Source organism: Phocoena sinus, chromosome 5, assembly GCF_008692025.1.
Source record: "Phocoena sinus isolate mPhoSin1 chromosome 5, mPhoSin1.pri, whole genome shotgun sequence".
NCBI classification, from domain to species: domain Eukaryota; kingdom Metazoa; phylum Chordata; class Mammalia; order Artiodactyla; family Phocoenidae; genus Phocoena; species Phocoena sinus.
In genome coordinates, this window is record NC_045767.1 from 30,640,535 (window position 1) to 30,663,298 (window position 22,764).

Below are 22,764 nucleotides of genomic sequence, written 5' to 3' on the forward strand. Positions count from 1 at the left end.
TGAACCCAACACTCGAGCTGCACTCTAACCCTAGGTTTAGTCAACACGATTCTTTTCTCTACACAACAAGGTACAAACACAATATTATCTAAAATGCTACAAAGTTACAAAACTCCAAACAGAAAACGTATAGTACTGACTGTACAATAAAAGCCAAAAAAACAATGTACACGTTGCCAAGGTAACCTGCACGACCCACCATGTATACCAACACAATGCGGCGGGGGTCGGGGGGGGGGGGGTGTTCTGTGATGACCCGACAGAGTTGACTCTCAAGTTACGAGTTTCAGAGAGAAAGGGAGACATGGGTGTGTGTGTGTGTGTGTGTGTGTGTGTGTGTGTGTGTGTGTGTGTGTGTGTGTGTGTACAACATAAGTACACGTGAAAAGAACCATTTTGGGTACTTGGCCCTAGAGGTCAGAAAAGGACTCATGCAGGGGAGCACGGCCAGGCTAACAAGAACGGCAGTTGCGTAAAAGCACACTTTTCCCGTGGGACCCTGCAGGCCACCAGATGGGCCCCAGGTCATCTGTGGAATGGGAAAACATGCTCCCAGGCTGGGGCTGTACCACCTCCTGGAGCCCCCTGCTCCTCCCTGCGGCTCTGCCACTAAACTGCCTGTCAGGAACTAGAAATGCGTAAGCTTTAGCCAGAAGACTGGAGGGCATCTTTATAAGCACGCCCCCAAACCAATAACGCTCCTGCAGCCGGAACTCTGCTGCCAGGGGAAACGTGGCAATTACTGCCTTCACCTTCGAGGCCTGCCCGGGTAAGGGATTTCTTTCCAACCGATCCTCCTTCGTCTAGAAAAGTGACAAAAGTGAGTTGGCGGGAATACAAGTCACAGGGCAGAGCTTCGGTGGCCCTGCGCACCGGGAGGAGTTGAAGCTGGAGCAGCTCCTGGGACTGCGGCGGCTGGGGGACCTGAGCCGAGGGGGATGCGACCTTCTCCTCCTCCGTGGGGGGGGGGGGGGGCCTGCACCACATGGGAGGCGGTGGCGGCACTCTCCTTCCTGGGAGGGCTGAATCGCCTGGGGGGTGGCCGAGGCCAGGGGGCCAGCACAGCAGCGGCAGTGATCTGCTGGCCATCGATGTGTCCTCCGTCCGCGTGCTTCAGCACCTTCTCAGCTCCATCTGGATTCTCACACTCCACATATGCGTAGCCTGTAGACAGATGGGGGTGCATCCTTTCTACAGGCACGTCAATCATTTTAATTTTCCCGTAGGTGGAGAATATCTCCATATGATCCTCGGTCACATTCCTGGTGAGCCTTCCAGCGTGCACTTTGGTGGGTTTAGGGGAAGGGCTCCGCCGTTTCCTTTCCTTTTCATCTCTTTTGGGTGGTTTGGATTTGGAGCGGGAACGCCGCCTGCTGTCATGCCTGCGCCAAGAAGGGCTCGGAGAGCCAGGGGAGCTGCTGGAACTTCCGGAGTGGCTCGAGGCTGAAGAGGAGCCGCAGCCGCTGCTGGAGCCCGTGCTAAAACCAGCATTCTGGATTCCTTATCTGGCTTCATTTTTCTCCGTTACATTCACCACACCCGACATATAAACGTACTGTCTTTCCCCCAGTCCTCCACAAGCTCACTCTGCAGTGTAAGCTCTGTGAAAGCAGGGATTTTATGTGTTTTGGGCCTAGAACAGTATCTAGCAAGGATTAGTACTTATAAATACTTATTAACTGAGGAACAAACTATCCAAAGACAAAACATTTCATCTTTCTTAAAGCAGAAACACGATACTTTGCGTTGTAAAATTACAGTACTCGGTTGCCCTTGGAGTACTGCAGTCGATCCTCGCGGCCCACAAGAGTCCCCTCCCGGATGCGGCACGGTGTGGGGACGGCTGGGAAAAGGTGGTGGGTGTGCAGAGCATCTAACGTCTACTATTGGCTCGGCCGCTAATTAGTAACGTCATCCGGGGTGAGTCATTTAACCTCTCATTTCTAGCAGGGAATGCGAGAGAGTACTTTTATTTTTATCCAAAGAAAAGAGGTCCACCAAACACAAACCGGTAGAAATCACTCACCACGCACATCGAGAGCCTTTTTCCTTCCAAAGTTCATCAATGGGACTTTCACAGTGTTTATAATAAAATTTTATTTACAAGCTAATGGATCATGAACAGTTTTTATATAGTAAATAAGCTGTTAGTAAATGAGTTTTTTTTTTCCATCAGAATAAAATCACTCTCAAAGTTCAAGATGGTAATCTTAAAGTCAATTCAACAGGATAGTCACAACGTTATAAAAATTTTCTTGCTATGCATGTGCAGGAAAAAAATGCCTAATTTAACCAAGAAAAACAAATTAAGGTTATGATTAGTCAATAATCATATGTGTTTTGAAAGTAGTGGTTTTTTAGAATACAAACAGAATAAGTACTTGATAATGTCCACAAATTAATGAAAACATATTCACATATATTACCTAGTGAAATGCGGTATCACTGCATTTCCCCAAGCAGTAAATTCAATACATCCTATATGTAAAAATACCACCAACACTCCCCGACCACAAACACACAAACACCAAGCCGTATTGTCAAGCAAAATATTTTTAATTAGTAGGCTGATCATAAATAAATCCACATAAAAGATTTAACAGAATTACAAAGAGTTTTGTGTTTCTTTTGTGGACTCAATTCGTAATATGCGTTAGTCAACCTCATTCTCTAACTGCCACCAAAAGAGTTGTCATCCAACAATGCAGCACAGTTTAAGCAATTCATATTCTGTAGTTACATTTTTACATTTTCTTTACAAATGTAACATTTATGTACATTATATATATATTGTTTTCTATAGTTCATGTACTGAAACTCTATTGTTTTTACAGGGAAAATACTGAATTCATTTAATGAATATGAATCATTCCTTGTTAAAAAGTAATTCATAGAAACAACACGGTACCACGGCCTTTTGGCATCTCTTGTCAGAGTTCAAGTCCAGAAATGTTATATTAATTATAAGAAAAGGGAAATTATTTAATATTACATTATGACACATCATCCCACGTAACTACGTAAGTTTGCCGGCTTGCAATGAACAGAGCACTGTACTGCTGCACTACTGCAAATGTATGGAAACCAATTCAAAATATACTTCGCGAAACAGCATCATCTTTACCATTAATTTAGGATGAAGAAAATCTGTCAGGTTATTTCTTCCTCTTTACCTTTTGCCAAAGCCTCAGACCAGGTGCTATGCTACACATTGTCTCTTGTAACAACAAATGCCTACATTTCAACTCTCCTATGTGCTTCTCTGACAGATTACACTTTACCTAGGTTATAGACCATTTTCTTCTTATTCAATTTTATTCCACTTCACTTACAAATCTGCTGCTGAATGTGAAGCAAAAATTCATAGTAAGAGAATGCGGCTTCTGTCCGGTCTTCAATCAAATGTTGAAAAAATTCTGTTTTGGCAGGACTCTCATCTCTGAAGAAGAAAAAGGGGTTTTTATCTATAATGCATACTATTAAAAAGAATACTTATACATCAAAAAAAATGACTAATTCATAGGAACTTGAAAATGAATAGGGGATGTTAATCAAGTAATAGCATTCTACCACTGGAAGGTATTTTGATATTATTATTTAAAATTTGCTTTTGAAGACAAACAATTTCACAAAGACTGGACAGGATAAGACAATTTCATAATTACGTTATAGAAGTACTTACTTTACCACGTGAAGAATTGGGTTTAATGGTCTGTTGTCTCTAAGCCAGGTTATAAAGGATCTAGCTCTTTCTGATGAAAGGGTGTCTAGCTCTGGAAGATGTGTCTGGTAAAAAATGTAATTAGGAGATTATTTCCTTTCTCAGAGACTTAGGCAGTGTTAGGACTCAATCATGACTGCCACTATCACCAACCAACTGCCAGCACTCGACCCCCAGCCCAAACAGCAGCAACCAAACACGTGAAATTTACACTGTCGATACATCTGGTTATGTTTTTCTAAGTCACAGATACACGTACTGATAAGTATGTGACTGACATTTTACCTGAATACTATACTTTTTTCCAGACAAGTCAATAAAACATACACAATGATTAGTATCTCACATATATTGCTACACTTTGTATGTTTCTTCTAAAGGAAGTATTCAAGAGAAGGGGGCTATCACTAAGCTCCAATTTCACTTATAAACAACTATACATTATACCCTATTCTAATAATAGGCATTCTTAGGGAATTTTATGTTTTCTTTAGTTCTTAAAATTTAAGGGCAAGGAATTTTAAAGAATAGTGTGAATGTGTAAATATATTTAAACACTATATGCAAGACTATTTTAGATACCTAAAAAGTCTATTCTTTGCGCATTATTCTCTCTTCAGGTTGTATTCTTTTTAACAGATGCATAGATATTATTTATTTAATGCTACAAGTATATGTGTACATATAAATACTTCCATGAATATACCTATAGGATATATTCTTAGGAGTAAATAATTTACTGTTTTATACACTGTGTGATTTTAATTTGAACAGATATTGTCAAACGATCCTCCAAAAGACTGTGTAAATGTAGAGTCCAATCAATAGTATTTGACAGGCCTGTTGACCTATTCCCTCTGCATTACTGCCTGTTATCAAATTTAAAAAAATTTTACCAGCTGGCAAAAATCTGATAAATGAAAGAAATGCTACACTGTTATTTTGTTTTCTTAATTACAAATGAAGTTGAACACTGTTTCATATGGCCACTACTGTATCTTCTGCCCATGAATTACCTGTTCAAATCATTCCTCATTTTTCTTTTCTTATTTGAGGGAGTGTGGGTGTCCTTTTCTTAAAGATTTGTAAGAGAACTTCTTATCCTAGAGAAATAAGCCCCTTCCCAGTCATATGAGTTACCGATAATCTTCTGATTTGGTTGTCTTTTGGCTTTATTTATTTTACCAGATAGAAATGTTTTATTTTTATGCTCTCAGATTCTTTAACCTTTTCTACCACTGACTTACAAAGGCCTTACCCATTTTAATATAATAAATATTATTTTTCTAATATTCCATTTTTTCAGTGATTTGAAATGCAATCTTTACCGCATTCTATTTTTCATGAATTAGATTCATTTCTGTACTCTGTTCTGTTCCACTGATATGTTTATTGTGCCAGTATTACCGTGCATAGATACAGCTATAAAATAAAGTTTACTATTTTATTTAGCAGGACCTGTTTTTCACATGATTTCCCCGTTGCTGATAGTATTCTCTTTTTTCAAACTTTTCCTTATTATCCTCATTTGTTGAGTCTTAGAAATGAACTCTGGGATTAATGTGTCAAATTAAAAAAAATAAATCAAACAGCAAATGTGGTAAGAATCACATTGACTTTATATTCATTTAGGAGAAAGTATATATTTACAATAAGGTAGGCCTTTTCCATTAAGTATAGAGAACTGCTTTCAGAATCATATTTCTTTGGTACTAACACACATACAGTAAAGGCCTACTGAAGAAATTATGTTTATTATCAGCAAAATAATTTCAATTAGAGAAGTTAAAGCTGTTGGAAAACAGTCTGGCAGTTGCTCAAAAAGTTAAACTTAGAGTTTACCATATGACCCGGCAATTCCACTCCTAGTTACATACCCAAGAAAGCTTGAAAACAGATGTTCACACAAACACTTCTACATGAACTGTTCATGGCAGCACTATTCACAACAGCCCCAGAGTAGAAATAACCTAAATGCCCATGAACAGATTACTGGATAAACAGAATGTGGTATATTCATACAATGGACTATTATTTAGTCATATAAAAGAATGAACTACGGATACATACTACAACATGGATGAACCTTGAAAATACTGTGAGAAGTAAAAGAAGTCAAACACAAAAGGCTGCATATTGTGTGATTGCATGTACTGTATATGAATTGTCCAGAACAGGCAAATCCGTAGAGATAGAAAGTAAACTAGTGGTTGCCACGGGAAAACAGAAAGGAAGAACTGGGATTAGGAACCAAGATGGCAGAGTAGAAGGACGTGCTCTCACTCCCTCTTGCGAGAACACCAGAATCACAACTAGCTGCTGGACAATCATCGACAGGAAGACACGGGAACTCACCAAAAAAGGTACCCCACATCCAAAGACAAAGGAGACGCCACAGTGAGATGGTAGGAAGGGTGCAATCACAGTAAAATCAAATCCCATAACTGCTGGGTGGGTGACTCACAGACTGGAGAACACTCATACCACAAAAGTCCACCCACTGGAGTGAAGGTTCTGAGCCCCACGTCAGGCTTCCCAACCTGGGGTCTGGCAACGGGAGGAGAAATTCCTAGAGAATCAGACTTTGAAGGCTAGTGGGATTTGATTGCAGGACTTCAACAGGACTGGGGGAAATAGACACCACTCTTGGAGGGCACACAGAAAGTACTGTGTGCATCGGGACCCAGGGGAAGGAGCAGTGACCCCAGGGGAGACTGAACCAGACCTACCTGCTAGTGTTGGAGGGTCTCCTGCAGAGGCGGGGGGTGGCTGTGGCTAACCATGGAGACAAGGACACCGGCAGCAGAAGTTCTGGGAAGTACTCCTTGGCGTGAGCCCTCCCAGAGTCTGCCATTAGCCCCACCAAAGAGCCCAGGTAGGCTCCAGTGTTGGGTTGCCCCAGGCCAAATAACCAATAGGGAGGGAACCCAGCCCCACCCATCAGCAGTCAAGTGGATTAAAGTTTTACTGAGCTCTGCCCACCAGAGCAACAGTCAGCTCTACCCACCACCCATCCCTCCCATCAAGCCTCTTAGACAGCCTCATCCACGAGAGGGCAGACAGAAGGAGCAAGAAGAACTACAATCCTGCAGCCTGTGGAACAAAACCTACATTCACAGAAAGGTAGACAAGATGAAAAGGCAGAGGGCTATGTACCACATGAAGGAACAAGAAAAAACCCCAGAAAAACAACTAAATGAAGTGGAGATAGGCAACCTTCCAGAAAAAGAATTCAGAATAATGATAGTGAAGATGATCCAGGACCTCGGAAAAAGAATGGAGGCAAAGATCGAGAAGATGCAAGAAATGTTGCATCTAGAAGACCTAGAAGAATTAAAGAACAAACAAACAGAGATGAACAATACAATAACTGAAATTAAAACTACACTAGAAGAAATCAATAGCAGAATAACTGAGGCAGAAGAACGGATAAGTGACCTGGAAGACAGAATGGTGGAATTCACTGCTGTGGAACAGAATAAAGAAAAATGAATGAAAAGAAATGAAAACAGCCTAAGAGACCTCTGGGACAAAATTAAATGCAACATTCGCATTATAGGGGTCCCAGAAGGAGAAGAGACAGAGAAAGGACCCGAGAAAATATTTGAAGAGATTATAGTCGAAAACTTCCCTAACATGGGAAAGGAAACAGCCATCTAAGTCCAGGAAGCGCAGAGAGTCCCATACAGGATAAACCCAAGGAGAAGCACACAGAGACACATAGTAATCAACTTGGTAAAAATTACAGACACAGAAAAATTACTGAAAGCAGCAAGGGAAAAACGACAAATAACATACAAGGGAAATCCCATAAGGTTAACAGCCGATTTCACAGCACAAACTCTACAAGCAAGAATGGAGTGGCATGATATACTTAAACTGATGCAAAGGAAGAAACTACAACAAAGATTACTCTACCCAGCAAGGATCTCATTCAGATTCGATGGGGAAATCAAAAGATTTACAGACAAGAAAAGCTAAGAGAATTCAGCACCACCAAACCAGCTCTACAACAAATGCTAAAGGAACTTCTCTAAGTGGGAGACACAGAGAAGAAAGAACCTACAAAAACAAACCCAAAACAATTAAGAAAATGGTCATAGGAACATACACATCAATAATTACCTTAAACATGAATGGATTAAATGCTCCAACCAAAAGACACAGGCTTGCTGAATGGATACAAAAACAATCTATATGCTGTCTACAAGAGACCCACTTCAGATCTAGGGACACATACAGACTGAAAGTGAGGGGTTGGAAAAAGATATTCCATGCAAATGGAAATCAAAAGAAAGCTGGAGTAGCAGTACTCATATCAGATAAAATAGACTTTAAAATAAAGAATGTTACAAGAGACAACGAAGGACACTACATAATGATCAAGGGATCAATCCAAGAAGAAGATATAACAATTATAAATATATATGCACCCAACATAGGAGCACCTCAATACGTAAGGCAACTGCTAACAGTTATAAAAGAGGAAATCGACAGTAACACAATAATATTGGGGGACTTTAACACCTCACTTACACCAATGGACAGATCATCCAAAATGAAAATAAATAAGGAAACAGAAGCTTTAAATGACACAGTAGACCAGATAGATTTAATTGATATTTATAGGACATTCCATCCAAAAACAGCAGATTACACTTTCTTCTCAAGTGTGCACGGAACATTCTCCAGGATAGATCACATCTTGGGTTAGAAATCAAGCCACAGTAAATTTAAGAATACTGAAATCATATCAGGCATCTTTTCTGACCACAACGCTATGAGACTAGAAATGAATTACAGGGAAAAAAACGTAAAAAAACAAACACATGGAGGCTAAACAATATGTTACTAAATAACCAGGAGATCACTGAATACATCAAAGAGGAAATCAAAAAATACCTAGAGACAAATGAAAATGAAAACACGACAATCCAAAACCTATGGGATGCAGCAAAAGCATTTCTAAGAGGGAAGTTTATAGCTATTCAAGCCTACCTCAAGAAACAAGAAAAATCTCAAATAAACAATCTAACCTTACACCTAAAGGAAATAGAGAAAGAAGAACAAACAAAACCCGAAGTTAGCAGAAGGAAAGAAATCATAAATATCAGAGCAGAAATAAATGTAACAGAAACAAAGAAAACAATAGCAAAGATCAATAAAACTAAAAGCTGGTTCTTTGAGAAGATAAACAAAATTGATAAACCATTAGCCAGCTTCATCAAGAAAAAGAGGGAGAGGACTCAAATCAATAAAATTAGAAATGAAAAAGTTACAACAGACACCACAGAAATACAAAGCATCCTAAGAGACTATGACAAGCAATTCCATGCCAATAAAATGGACAACCTGGAAGAAATGGACAAATTCTTAGAAAGGTATAACCTTCCAAGACTGAACCAGGAAGAAATAGAAAATATGAACACACCAATCACAAGTAATGAAATTGAAACTGTGATTAAGAACCTTCTAACAAACAGAAGTCCAGGACCAGATGGCTTCACAGGTGAATTCTATCAAACACTTAGAGAAGAGCTAACACCTATCCTTCTCAAACTCTTCCAAAAAATTCCAGAGGAAGGAACACTCCCAAACTCATTCTATGAGGCCACCATCACCCTGATACCAAAAGTAGACAAAAATACTACAAAAAAAGAAAATTACAGACCAATATCACTGATGATTATAGATGCAAAAATCCTCAACAAAAACCTAGCAAACAGAATCCAACAACACATTAAAAGGACCATACACCATGATCAAGTAGGATTTATTCCAGGGATGCAAGGATTCTTCTATATACATAAATCAATCAATGTGATACACCATATTAACAAATTGAAGAATAAAAACCATATGATCATTCAACAGATGCAGATAAAGCTTTCGACACAATTCAACACCCATTTATGATAAAAACTCTTCAGAAAGTGGGCAGAGAGGGAACCTACCTCAACATAATAAAGGCCATATATGACAAACCCACAGCAAACATCATTCTCAATGGTGAAAAACTGAAAGCATTTCCTCTAAGATCAGGAACAAGACAAGGATGTCCCCTCTTACCACTATGTAGTATTCAACATAGTTTTGGAAGTCCTAGCCTTGGTAATCAGAGAAGAAAAAGAAATAAAAGGAATACAAATTGGAAAAGAAGAAGTAAAACTGTCACTGTTTGCAGATGACATGATACTATACATAGAGAATCCTAAAGATGCCACCAGAAAACCACTAGAGCTAATCAGTGAAATTGGTAAAGTTGCAGGATACAAGATTAATGCACAGAAATCTCTTGCATTCCTATACACTAATGATGAAAAATCTGAAAGAGAAATTAAAGAAACACTCCCATTTATCATTGCAACAAAAAGATAAAATACCTAGGAATAAAACTACCTAGGGAGACAAAAGACCTGTACGCAGAAAACTATAAGACACTGATGAAAGAAATTAAAGATGATACCAACAGATGGAGAGATATACCATGTTCTTGGATTGGAAGAATCAATATTGTGAAAATGACTATACTACCCAAAGCAATCTACAGAATCTATGCAATCCCTATCAAAGTACCAGTGGTATTTTATATGGGACTAGAACAAAAAATCTTAAAATTTGTATGGAGACATAAAACACTCCGAAGAGCCAAAGCAGTCTTGAGGGAAAAAAATGGAGCTGGAGGAATCAGGCTCCCTGACTTCAAACTATACTACAAAGCTACAGTAATCAAGACAATATGGTACTGGCACAAAAACAGGAACATAGATCAATGGAACAAGATAGAAAGCCCAGAGAGAAACCCACGCTCCTATGGACAACTAATCTATGACAAAGGAGGCAAGGATATACAATGGAGAAAAGACAGTCTCTTCAATTAGTGGTGCTGGGAAAACTGGAGAGCCACATGTAAAAGAATGAAATTAGAACACTCCCTAACACCATACACAAAAATAAACTCAAAATGGATTAGGGACTTAAATGTAAAACTCTTAGAGGAAAACACAGGAAGAACACTCTGACATAAATCACAGCAAGATCTTTTTTGATCCACCTCCTAGAGTAATGGAAATAAAAACAAAAATAAACAAATGGCACCTAATGAAACTTAAAAGCTTTTGCACAGCAAAGGAAACCATAAACAAGATGAAAAGACTACTCTTAGGAGAAAATATTTGCAAACGAATCAACAAAGGATTGATCCCCAAAATATATAAACAGCTCATGTAGCTCAATATTAAAAAAAAAACAATCTAATCCAAAAATGGGCAGAAGACCTAAACAGACATTTCTCCAAAGAAGACATACAGATAGCCAAGAAGCACATGAAAAGCTGCTCAAGATCACTAACTATTAGAGAAATGCAAATCAAAACTACAATGAGATATCACCTCACACCAGGCAGAATGGGCATCTTCAGAAAATCTACAAACAACAAATGCTGGAAAGGGTGTGGAGAAAAGGGAACCCTCTTGCACTGTTGGTGGGAATGTAAATTGATACAGCCACTATGGAGAACAGTATGGAGGTTCCTTAAAAATCTGAAAAGAGAATTACCATATGACCCAGCAATCCCACTACTGGGCATATACCCAGAGAAAACCATAATTCAAAAAGACACATGAAACCCAATGTTCATTGCAGCACTATTTACAATAGCCAGGTCATGGAAGAAACCTAAATGCCCATTAACAGATGAATGGATAAAGAAGATGTGGTACATATATACCACGGAATATTAGTCATAAGAAGGAACGAAATTGGGTCATTTGTAGAGATGTGGATGGATCTAGAGACTGTCAAACAGAGTAAAGTAAGTCAGAAAGAGAAAAACAAATATCGTATATTAACACATGTATGTGGAATCTAGAAAAATGGTACAGATGAACCGGTTTGCAGGGCAGAAGTTGAGACACAGATGTAGAGAACAATCGTATGGACACCAAGTGGGAAAGTGGCGGGGTGGTGGTGGTGGTGGTGGTGGTGGTGGTATGAATTGGGCGATTGGGATGGACATGTATACACTGATGTGTATAAAATTGATGACTAATAAGAACCTGCTGTATAAAAAAATAAATAAAATTAAATTAAAAAAAAAAGAAAGGATAACTGGGGGATATAGGTTTCTTTTTGAGGTGAATGCTCTGAAATTAGATACTGGAAATCGTTGTAAACATTGTGAATATACTAAAAACTAATGCACTGTACACTTTAAAATGGTTAAAATGTGACTCATGGGAATTTTATCTCACAGAACAAATTTTAAACAAGTACACAAAATCCACTGACCATTTTCTGTGGTATTGATGCAAAATTCGGATACCCGAGCACATCCTCTATAAAGTTACTGTCACAGCTTTTTCCAATCCAAATGTAAAAAACCTAAAAATAACAATAACAAAATATTAAAACTCCCTAATCAGAAACCCAGTATAGCTACTTTTCTCAAAATTATCAAGCATAAAAGAGGCAAAGTATACTAACTCAAATCAAGTAGGAACAAACATGAAAGTAAAAAAGGAAACCTGTAACTGGCACATTTGGAATCTACATTCAGGAATCTAGAGTGGTTCATATCTTCTCTGCTTAAATGTCAAGGCTTCTCATAAAATATATTTTATTGCTTTCCTTACCTTTTTCCCAACAGGAATGTAATGCTTCAACCAGGATAACTGACTTTCTCTATATCCTACCCACTAGTTCCATCATTTCAATTACTGTCTCTGGACAGTAACTAATGCCTTCCACCCCTACCCTATTCCTGCCCCACCCCATACTGTGGCTATCAGAATCCCTTTCCTGCTCACAAGGCATCATTTATGAAGCCATCTTGCCCATTCTGACACGCTTCACCACCACCCTGTCCAATGACGTCTCCTGAACTCCTAATTATTAATGGCATTTCAGACAACGGATCAAGTTAAACTAGATAAATTCTTGAGGTCCCTTTGAATTTTATGATTCTTGATGGTAAAATCGTTGAAGACAGGAATTTATCTCTTTACTTCTCTTAAATAAATTGACCACCTGTGCCAGTTACCAATTTACTGCCTTTGAGTTCCTAATCCACCTTTCATTGCCTGATCTGTGATAACAGAGCTGGACCCTGTAAGTGTTTCTCCTTTTGCCAGCTGGAAGTGTTAAGCTTTTGTCAGTAGTGGGTGCTTACAGAGCCACAGTCCATAAGGAAAGCACCGTCTCGTGTCAGTTTCTCTGCAGACAATTTCTGAAGAGGTGGCTGAGGTACCACTCTGTCATTAACATGTATTGCACCCTGAAAAGAAAAAGATGGAATGTGAATGTACTTACATTACTATTATTACAGGCTGGAAGCTAATGGCCACTAGCTCTTTATGAAATACTGAAAAATGATACTTGAGAACTTTGTAGGATGCAAAAAATTACAGCTGACCTTTGAACAACATGGGTTTGAACTACATGGGTCCACCTATATGCAGTTCTTTTCAATAAATAAATAAATAAATACTACAGTACTACATGATCTGCAGTTGGCTGAATACAGAACAGAGGACACAGAGGACTGACTATAAAGTTACACACGGATTTTCAGTTGCACAGGGGTTGGTGGCCCTAACCCCCTCGTTGTTCAAGGGTCAACTATATTGATAATACATTACCACCTTGGCTGTAGAATCAAGATGCTCAGATGTATTTAAATTAGAAGATTCTTGAATGTATTCAAATTTAAAAGATAAAAACATGAATAAGTAAATGACCTGTCCATTTCCTTCCCTTCTGGGATCAGGATATGTTAAAACTATGACTACGAAATCTGCTGCAAAGGACTTTTTTACATTCCTCCAGTAACAAAATACAGAGATGATTCCAAATAGCAGAGTTTTAACACAAGGAAGAAAAAAGACATTACATATTTGCATATTAAAAATACTGTTGGGGCTTCCCTGGTGGCACAGTGGTTGAGAGTCCGCCTGCCAATGCAGGGGACATGGGTTTGTGCCCCGGTCCGGGAGGATCCCACATGCCGTGGAGCGGCTGGTCCCGTGAGCCATGGCCGCTGAGCCTGCGCGTCTGGAGCCTGTGCTCTGCAGCAGGTGAAGCCACGACAGTGAGAGGCCCACGTACCGCAAAAAAAAAAAAAAAAAAAATACTGTTGGATACCAGATTTGGTTTACAATAATATAATCAAAGTTTCACTCTGATCACATCAGAAACAGTCAATATCTTCAAAATATAGATGAAACTGCCCACTCTATAGCATACCTTTGCAGTAAATGTAAGCAAACCCACAAGGTGAATTACTTCCCATATGAAACTATTTTTGAAAACTCTGTAACTATGACAGTATCTAATAGTCCTATTGTCCAATCAAATCCATAGTTAGTGTCCTTATTTAATGTATTATTACCACAGGGGAAAAACAGATGGAAGAAATTGCTAATAATACATTACTACCTTAGCTGTAGAATCAAGACACCCAAATAAATTTAAATTAAAAAATTTCAAACACATTGAAAAAACAAATCATACCTCATCTGTCAGTCTGTCTATCCTGTATAGGTTGGGATGAATCATTTTCATTAGATGAACAAGTGGCTGACACTTTATCTGACACATGGCATATACACGATCATCCAGGCGTGTGCTTGTACCAGTTCTAAATGCTTTCTACATGGAAAAACGATACACATTTTTCAGTAAAACATAAATATAGTGGACAAATATTAAAACAAATATATACCATCAGTCATGGAAAAAGCACAGCCTTCAAAGCAGACAGGCTTGGATTCAATTTTCAACTCTGACATTCAATAGGTAGGTATGTGAGCAAGTAACTCAGCTTCTCAAAGCTATACTGTCATCATAAGAAAAACAGGGAAAATACTACTCACCTCTCTAGGCTGCTGTAAGGATTAAATAAGATGATGTATATATAACACGTATTGTGGTGCCTAAGACTTGGGAAGATGTTCAATGAACAGTATATCCTTTCCTTCAAGTCTCTTTCCAGGAGCACACACTACGAGTGCGCTATACGCACACCATTATTCAAGCTGCTCCCACATGTTAAACTGAGAGCATATGGCTGTATGAGACTCATCATGTATTTGTATACCGTCATTTCCCACTCACATTTTCCTGTTCAAAACTTTTCCAATGCTAAGCTGTGTAATTGGCTAATCAAATATTTAAAACCCCTCAGAAAACCTAGGTTTCATTTTTCACCTATGTATCAAGAATTTCAAAAGACTTTATTAAATCTAACAGTATATAGAGAACTACCTGTTTGAGAAGGGCCAAAACATAGAGAGGAAACAACTTGAGGGAGCTGGGTGCTATCAACCCAGAGTGCTGTAAATTTGAGACAGTTGAGCCGTATGCAGATAATGAATCCACCACAGCGTTCACTAAGGCGTCTCTTGCATCCGATAGACTTGATGAAATTGATCGATCCACAGCTATAAAGCAACCAAAATGAAAAAGAATTTAATCATTAGATGCCAATGAATACTATGAGATACAATTTACATGCAATATTTAAGAAAGCAACAAAAATTCCATTTTTAGGTTAGAAAAATACATTTCACTTGCTCCCTCAATTTAAAAGCATCTGGGCACTTCCCTAGCAGTCCAGTGGTTAAGACTTCCACTGCAGGGGGTGTGGGTTCAACCTCTGGCTGGGTAGCTAAGCTCATGTATATGCCGTGCAGTGCAGCCATTAAAAAAAAAAAAAAAATCTGCTCATTAGACAATTTTGGAACTAAATCTGAATAAATATGACAATCAGAACAAATCTAGATTGTTTTGGACCTTTTTGTTTTAATCTTTTTAAGTCTAAAAACACTTAATTGCTATTGATATTAGAGAAGATGTACCATCCATCTACTTCTGAGAAAGCTCTGGGTATCTTTTCATTACTCAAACAATAGTCACGTGTATAAAGCATCGTTCTTTTCTGCATAAACAATGCAAGTTCTGCAATCTGAATTATCCCTTACGATCCTCTAATATCTTCTCTGTCAAAGCATTCCTTACTCAACAAAAAAAGAGGGCAAACTAAACACAGGTTCTCTAAATATAGACAATGAAGAGCCAGGTATCAGTGTGGAACTTATTTTCCTCCAGGTACATATTTTAGTAAAACAGAGATACAAATGCCCAAATATTAAAAATAAAACAATTGTTGAAAAATAGTTATAGTATAATTAATTTGAAATATAGGATAAAAATGATAATTAAAATATTGGGATCCTTAGTAAATGTTATTAAACTTTTTCCCAAAATAAGTACTAATGTTTACCTTTCTCCAGGACTACATGGAAAATAACAAGGTTCATTTTACCTCTACATTCATCTAAAAGGTAAATTCATTAAAAACAAAACACTGTGTTATACTAATTCTCCAAAGGAGTTTTTTAAACTTACATATAATAAAATTTACTTTTCAGAGTGTCATATATGTATGTCAAATGCATAGCCATGTAATCACTGCCACAATCAAGATCCATCATTCTAAAAGTATCCCCTGTGGCTGCCCCTTTGTAGTGAAATCCTCCCCCTGCTACCAACCCTGATAATCACTATCTATTCTTCATTCCCATAATTCTCACTTTTCCAGAATGTCATATAAATGGAATCATATGTATGTAGTCTTTTGAGTCTAGTTTCTTTCACTTAGCATAATGCCTTTGAGAGTCACACCCATTCACATATCAACAGTTCGTTCCTTTTTATTGCCGAGTTATATTCCATTATACGGATGTACCATAATTTGTTCACGCATTCACCATTTGAAAAACGTCTGAGTTGTTACCAGTTATTAGTGATTATGAATCCCACACATAATTTTTAAACTAAAGAATTAATAAGAAATATAAGAACAGTCCAATTCACACTGTTGCAAATGAAAATGTAAAACATATACTTTTTTTTTTTTTTTTTTTTTGCGTTATGCGGGCCTCGCACTGTTGTGGCCTCTCCCGTTGCGGAGCACAGGCTCCGGACGCGCAGGCTCAGAGGCCATGGCTCACGGGCCTAGCCGCTCTGCAGCATGTGGGATCTTCCCGGACTGGGGCACAAACCCGTGTCCCCTGCATCGGCAGGCGGGCTCTCAACCACTGCGCCACCAGGGAAGTCCAAAACATATACTTTTTAAATAAGGGATTTCTAGGGTAAAAAAAATGCCCAGGTTTCAGTTTTTAGGACAGGAAAATATATTTCACCTGTTGCTTCACTTTTTTACTCACCCATGTTTGCCAGGAGGCAGATGGAAGCTTGTACATCAGCCCCTGCGTACACATCTGCTAGCGAACTGACCACTGGCAAGCAAAGTGTGTGCACTCTAATTCTCCGCTCACCTAATGAAAGGATGGATCCATGTCATTGCAAAATACATTAGACCAAGAAAGAAAGAAAGCAGACAGGTCAAAATATTATTCAAGCTATTGTTTTGATTGTATTAAATCACCATTTAATTTTGATTTTGAAACGCAAAAACAAAGTTTTACAATAAACATGTTTTAAAGAAAATTAAACATTCTCCAAATCTGAACGAAGACTATGAACATATATTTTTTATATAGTCGAACATTAGGTTCTGGTTTTATCTTAATATCACTCACTCTAAATTATACGCAACATAATAAAATGTCAGAAAACTTAGACTATGAAATAACAAATGTAGGCCTGAAGTGGCATGCAGAATTTCTTATGTTATGGGGAAAGAAAGAATGCTCAGGATGACACAGGTAGATTTAGTATGAGTTATTATAATAGCATGATCCTGGGAATACAAATCTTCCACAAGTCAAAAAAGATATCTTTAAAGATTCAAAAATGAATATAAAAAAAAGAATGGAACATATATTTGATTAACTAATACAAATTCCATTACTTCCCACTGGTGTTCATTCTTTCTCCCTATTCTCCCAGCACGTGAAAGGAGGGGAGAATTACTGTTGCAGGTTATATTTCATTTCTGTTAACATTACCCTTGCTTGATGTATATAACAGGGCTGTCTGAAAGCACACTAAGGAAGTATCCGTCAAACTTTCTTCAATTGACAGCTGTACTGCAAATCCAGCATCAGGATTGATGTTGGCGAGGGATAACAAGTCAGTGGAACGGACAAAGAAGTTTCCATGAAAAGTGTGCATGGAAAGACCTACAGAAGAGAAAGCTTGTTATAAAAGATGAGGTAACATTAGTATCTTTACCTCAGGCTAAAGCTACTTTCTTTTTTTTTTTTTTTTTAATTGCGGTATGCGGGCCTCTCACTGCTGCGGCCTCTCCCGCTGCAGAGCACAGGCTCTGGATGCGCAGGCTCAGCGGCCATGGCTCACGGGCCCAGCCGCTCCGTGGCATGTGGGATCCTCCTGGACCGGGGCACAAACCTGTGTCCCCTGCATCGGCAGGTGGACTCCCAACTCCTGTGCCACGAGGGAAGCCCTAAAGCTACTGCTTAAAATAAAAAATATCTCTGATTTTGAATCAAAAGGATAACTGGGGAGTAGTATTGGATTGTTGGTGGAGGTTCTAAAATATCAATTCAAAAACACCAAGGCAGGTTATATAAAAGGAGGCTACACATTTAACTTGTATTGACGATCTTATAATATTTTCCTATAGGTAATTTGAAGTCAGACAAAAAAGACCTAACGTACAAAATTAAACAAATGATGGTTACTATACAACTTACTTAAGAATAAAAATAAGGGATGAGAATCCCTCCAGCAAACATTCACATAAAAGAGATAATGTAAATTGAAGACCATTTGAATGATTAGGAAGGCAAAGATTATTAATCTGACGATTTTCACTTAAGATCTTCCCTATTCCTCAAATTCTTCTGAAATCACCTCCAACGTGGACTTTCTCGTGGGTTCTTTCTAGTAAAGCAAAACATTACCTTTGCCCACTTATTCAAATTGCTTAAAAAATTGGGCAATTATTTAATAACTATATTTAAAACAGGGTATAGCTAACTGGACCAAGCAGAAAATCGTTTATGATTATTATAGGTAGTCAAAGGTCATCAGTATATGAATGCTTATTAATTTTGACAAAAGTATATAATATAAAGTATAATTTATATAATTTCATACCTTTAGTACACCTTATTCTCATAACAGCTTCAAATCCAATTTTTCTTGTGAGGTATCGTTTTAGATCTTTTTGTAACTTTTCTGCTTGTGAAGGATTGTGAGTATAGTGGAAAGATGGGTAATAATAGATGCACCCTGCAGAATACTTGGACATGCAAGCTTTAGAAAGAAATATAAGTATTAGCTACAGAAACAATAATATTCTACTTGTCCAATAGCAGTGCACATTCTGTATTATGAAGAACTCTAACTCGTAGTGAAAAAAAAATAAAGTGGTCAAAATGGGGATAATACATGTATCTGAGAAACATAAACATTTGTAAAATATATAATAAATTTACTGTTGAGCAGAATGGTAAAGGAATTGTATTTGAAAAAAACAACAACAACCCATAATAGCATTTTATATGTGTATAGTGCTTTAAAGTTTATGGGTAATTTTCACAGACATTATCTAATTCACACCTTTCTCCCCAAACTATTGAGAACTCTTAGTAAAGAGTTTAGATTTAATTATATGCTAAAAATGTTTAGGTAAACAGATAAACACAATGGTATCTCCTTACCTAGAGAAGCGAGATCAGAGTACTGTGAACTTAAAAGGAACAGATCCACTGCAGTCTGCTGCCCAGAGCAATCTAAAGCAAGTTTCTTATAAAAATCAGTTGCAGGGCCAAGATGCTGTACAACCTAAGTCAACAGGTCATAAAGTAAGAGCTAGAAACCTTGAATTATGCATATATTTCTGTCTGTTAAAATAAGAAGAGGATATCCTCTGTCCCCCTATCAAACTAAGGAGTTTTTAAAATGTCTAGGTAGTTGGCACAAATTTCCTATGAGGATAATAACAATCGCTAACATTTATAAAGCACTTATGTGCCAGCACAGATATTTAATATAGATTATTTAACCCTCATAATAACATATATCTCATAGAGTTACCAACATTTTACAGATGAAAGAACTGAGGCCAAAAAAATGATTATGTAACTCGACCAGTTACGTTGTCATTCAGTGGCAGATGCTGGAATATAATAAACCCAAGAAGTCTGGCTCCAGAGTGAGTGCTGTTACCCATTACTGTACGGATACTTTTACATAACAACATGAGAATAACAGATTAAGGAAAGTTTTTCCTGTTGGTATGAGGACACTTGAGTTGAGGAGGTGGCACCGGAGAAGAGTTAAGAATGCAAGAGCCGGGCTCCAAGTTCTTAATTACTATGCTACATTGCACAGCAAAATGTTTCAATCTTCTTAACTGTAGTGTATGACTATTATATCAGAGTTTAAAACGGAAGAGATACTTAAGCTTTTGAGTCCCAGGCAGATAGAGAACATTTCTAGAAGTTAAATGAGAAAAAAACCCCTAAAACTGTATCAAAGAATCAGTAAACACTTTGCTCTGTTCAAAACACCTCAGTATTTTGTAATGGATTACAATATAGTGCTATTCTTCTTTAGCAAATTGGTAAAGAATAAAAAAGCAACAATACTTAATGGTGGCTAGAAGATGAGTCCTTAAGAGTACAGGTTGATAAAACCCCCAGTAAGTAGAATACAATAGTAATTTAAATACAGTTTACACTCATTGATCCAATTATTTCACTTCTAGGAATTTATCTTACGGAAAAAACGAACACGTGGCTAAAGATTTATAACACTATTAAACGTGTTTACTTCATACTCATAACTAGTTGTAATGGCATTTTCATACATATATAATTTGAGGTCAGAAAAAACTTATGTACAGAACAAAAATGATTGTCCCAGTTCATTTATTATTTGAAATAGGGATTAAAATACCCTGACCAAATCTTCATGTAAAACCCTAGTAATATTCAGCCTCATATTCTTTTTTTTTTAATAGTGAAAACACTGGCGACAACTATTCAACAGCTAGCAGGCAATTAATTAAATCGAGTTTTTCACATTTACTAAAAAACATTTTTTTAGGAGAATTTTTAGGGACCTCAGAAGATGCTATGTACTCTTCAATGAAAAAAGTCATTTAAAAATATAGAATAATGTATGATACCCAGTTATGCTTATTTGTATAACTAAATGCTATTATCCTGACAGTGAGATAATTGACATATTTGTTTCCACTTTCCAAGTTTTATACAATGATTTATATTACCTGTATAATAAAAAAGTTTGTTAGTATGTGCATGTTAAATTATAATATCTCAGATTTAGTAAGTATTATCACTTGAGAAATAGAAGTGGAGTCAGAAAATCAAGTCATATCTTTACCGTAAAATACTTAATAACTTTTGGCAAGACCATTTAATCTGTTTCCCCATTTGTAAAATGAAAGGGTTAGAGTAGATAATTTCTAAATTTCTATGACTTGTAAACAAAGTAATAAAAAGAACACACTGCAACACAAAAACAAAACAATAATTGAATTAAACTCTCTAAAAAGAAAACCAGTTTTATTATTATTTTTTTTTACTATCAATGAAGTAGAAAAATAGAAATAACAAACAATTACACAGTCTATAGACGTAGAAGACACGATCTTAAATATGACAGAGAAACTAATATAAAATACCTTTGTGCTTGATCTCTGATTAGGATCTTCTCTGGACTGCAGAAGTCCTGCCCCCAAGGAAGGTAACTGTGTCTGAAATACAGACACACGGCCACCTGTTGGAGACATTAATTTAAAGGCAGCCTGGAGCGCAGGACCCAGGGCACTGTGTGTTTCTCTTGTATTGGTGAACATATTTGGTAATGCATTCAATAAGTCTTTTATAAGCTGGGAAAACAAAGATTAAAAATTGAATTACTGAGAAGGCAAAGCAATATTATTCTTTAAAACATTCCAGAGTATAGTACGTGCCACTGCATTTTGGAGGACTGTAAAGTGAGTAGTCAACAGATATCTACCTACATTGTCTACTGCAATGTTAATATACACCAAGTAAACACATGTTCAGCATTTTAGTAATCAGTTGAAGTAAGAGAAATACTTTAAGAAAAAAATCAATCTCACCTCTTTACTTTCATACAGATTCACAAGTAAGCTATCCGGTGTAGGTAGAAAAACATCTATAGGGAAAACATATATTTTAACCAAATGATAAATAAGCCAAAAGAATTTTGAATTAAAAAATCTTAGTTTTTCTAAGGCCATACATGTTAACGGGTACCATAATATTGCTTTATTAAATACATATATACGCTGTATGTATTATATGTGTGTGTGTGCTCGAGCATGTGTAAGTACACACACATGGGTGTAAAAAACTTAGATCAAGTATTTTCCAGGAAAACAGTTATTTTAAAACAAATACCAAAGTAGGCTAAATTATCCATATAGCATTACGACAAGATGTACTGTAAAATAAAGTAGGCTTAACTCCAAAATTCTGTTTTATTAATAAACAGAGTTTTATTTTATTCACTGCTTACCATCTATATCAGATACAATCAACATCTGAGGCTGTGATAATCCTTCTTGTAAATTGTAGAAATGAATAGTGCTATCAAAGGTCATGAATCCTATTCTTGTTCGTGAATCTCCAGGAAGCCTAAAGAAAGAAATGATAATTTTAAAAACTATTTTTCATTCCCAATTTTATCTTTTTGGCTTTGCATAGTCCATTGAATTCACAGTCACTCATCTTTGTTGCACTGGCTCCTATTTCTAGGGCTATATTCTCATATACTTTTCCAGCAAGCTAACTCTTCAGTCTTAAAAACTGTTTCTTGGGGCTTCCCTGGTGGCGCAGTGGTTGAGAGTCCGCCTGCCGATGCAGGAGACACGGGTTCGTGCCCCGGTCCGGGAGGATCCCACATGCCGTGGAGTGGCTGGGCCCGTGAGCCATGGCGGCTGAGCCTGCGCATCCTGAGCCTGTGTTCCGCAACGGGAGAGGCCACAACAGTGAGAGGCCCGCGTACCGCAAAAAAAACAAAACTATTTCTTTGCAGAGGGTCTTCCATTGCCACAC

The 22,764-nt window shown here is 37.5% G+C and overlaps 2 protein-coding genes across 8 annotated transcripts in view; both read right to left on the reverse strand.

Moving 5' to 3' along the window:
- Positions 1-452: 452 nt before the first annotated feature.
- On the reverse strand, positions 453-2,063 carry LOC116753918 (RNA-binding protein with serine-rich domain 1-like). The gene is given in 6 exon segments (XM_032631959.1): positions 453-803; positions 846-968; positions 970-1,011; positions 1,013-1,492; positions 1,764-1,843; positions 2,027-2,063. Coding segments are annotated over 6 exon segments (1,113 nt in total).
- A 472-nt stretch (positions 2,064-2,535) lies between these two features.
- SEC24B (SEC24 homolog B, COPII coat complex component) overlaps positions 2,536-22,764 on the reverse strand; it is a 94,184-nt gene continuing 73,955 nt past the window's right edge. For 3 of the 7 annotated variants that reach the window (XM_032633412.1, XM_032633413.1, XM_032633411.1), the window contains 13 exons: positions 22,226-22,344; positions 21,807-21,862; positions 21,363-21,569; positions 19,372-19,495; positions 18,806-18,964; positions 17,692-17,865; positions 16,948-17,058; positions 14,984-15,159; positions 14,231-14,368; positions 12,891-12,995; positions 12,011-12,103; positions 3,683-3,786; positions 2,539-3,439 (listed from right to left, as the gene is read on the reverse strand). In XM_032633412.1, coding sequence (XP_032489303.1) covers positions 3,325-3,439; positions 3,683-3,786; positions 12,011-12,103; positions 12,891-12,995; positions 14,231-14,368; positions 14,984-15,159; positions 16,948-17,058; positions 17,692-17,865; positions 18,806-18,964; positions 19,372-19,495; positions 21,363-21,569; positions 21,807-21,862; positions 22,226-22,344 — 1,681 coding nt within the window. In that variant the 3' untranslated portion in view covers positions 2,539-3,324. Of the gene's footprint in view, positions 3,440-3,682; positions 3,787-12,010; positions 12,104-12,888; positions 12,996-14,230; positions 14,369-14,983; positions 15,160-16,947; positions 17,059-17,691; positions 17,866-18,805; positions 18,965-19,371; positions 19,496-21,362; positions 21,570-21,806; positions 21,863-22,225; positions 22,345-22,764 lie in introns of those variants that run through there. The other 4 variants (XM_032633414.1, XM_032633415.1, XM_032633410.1 and 1 more) reach the window with 3 other exon arrangements.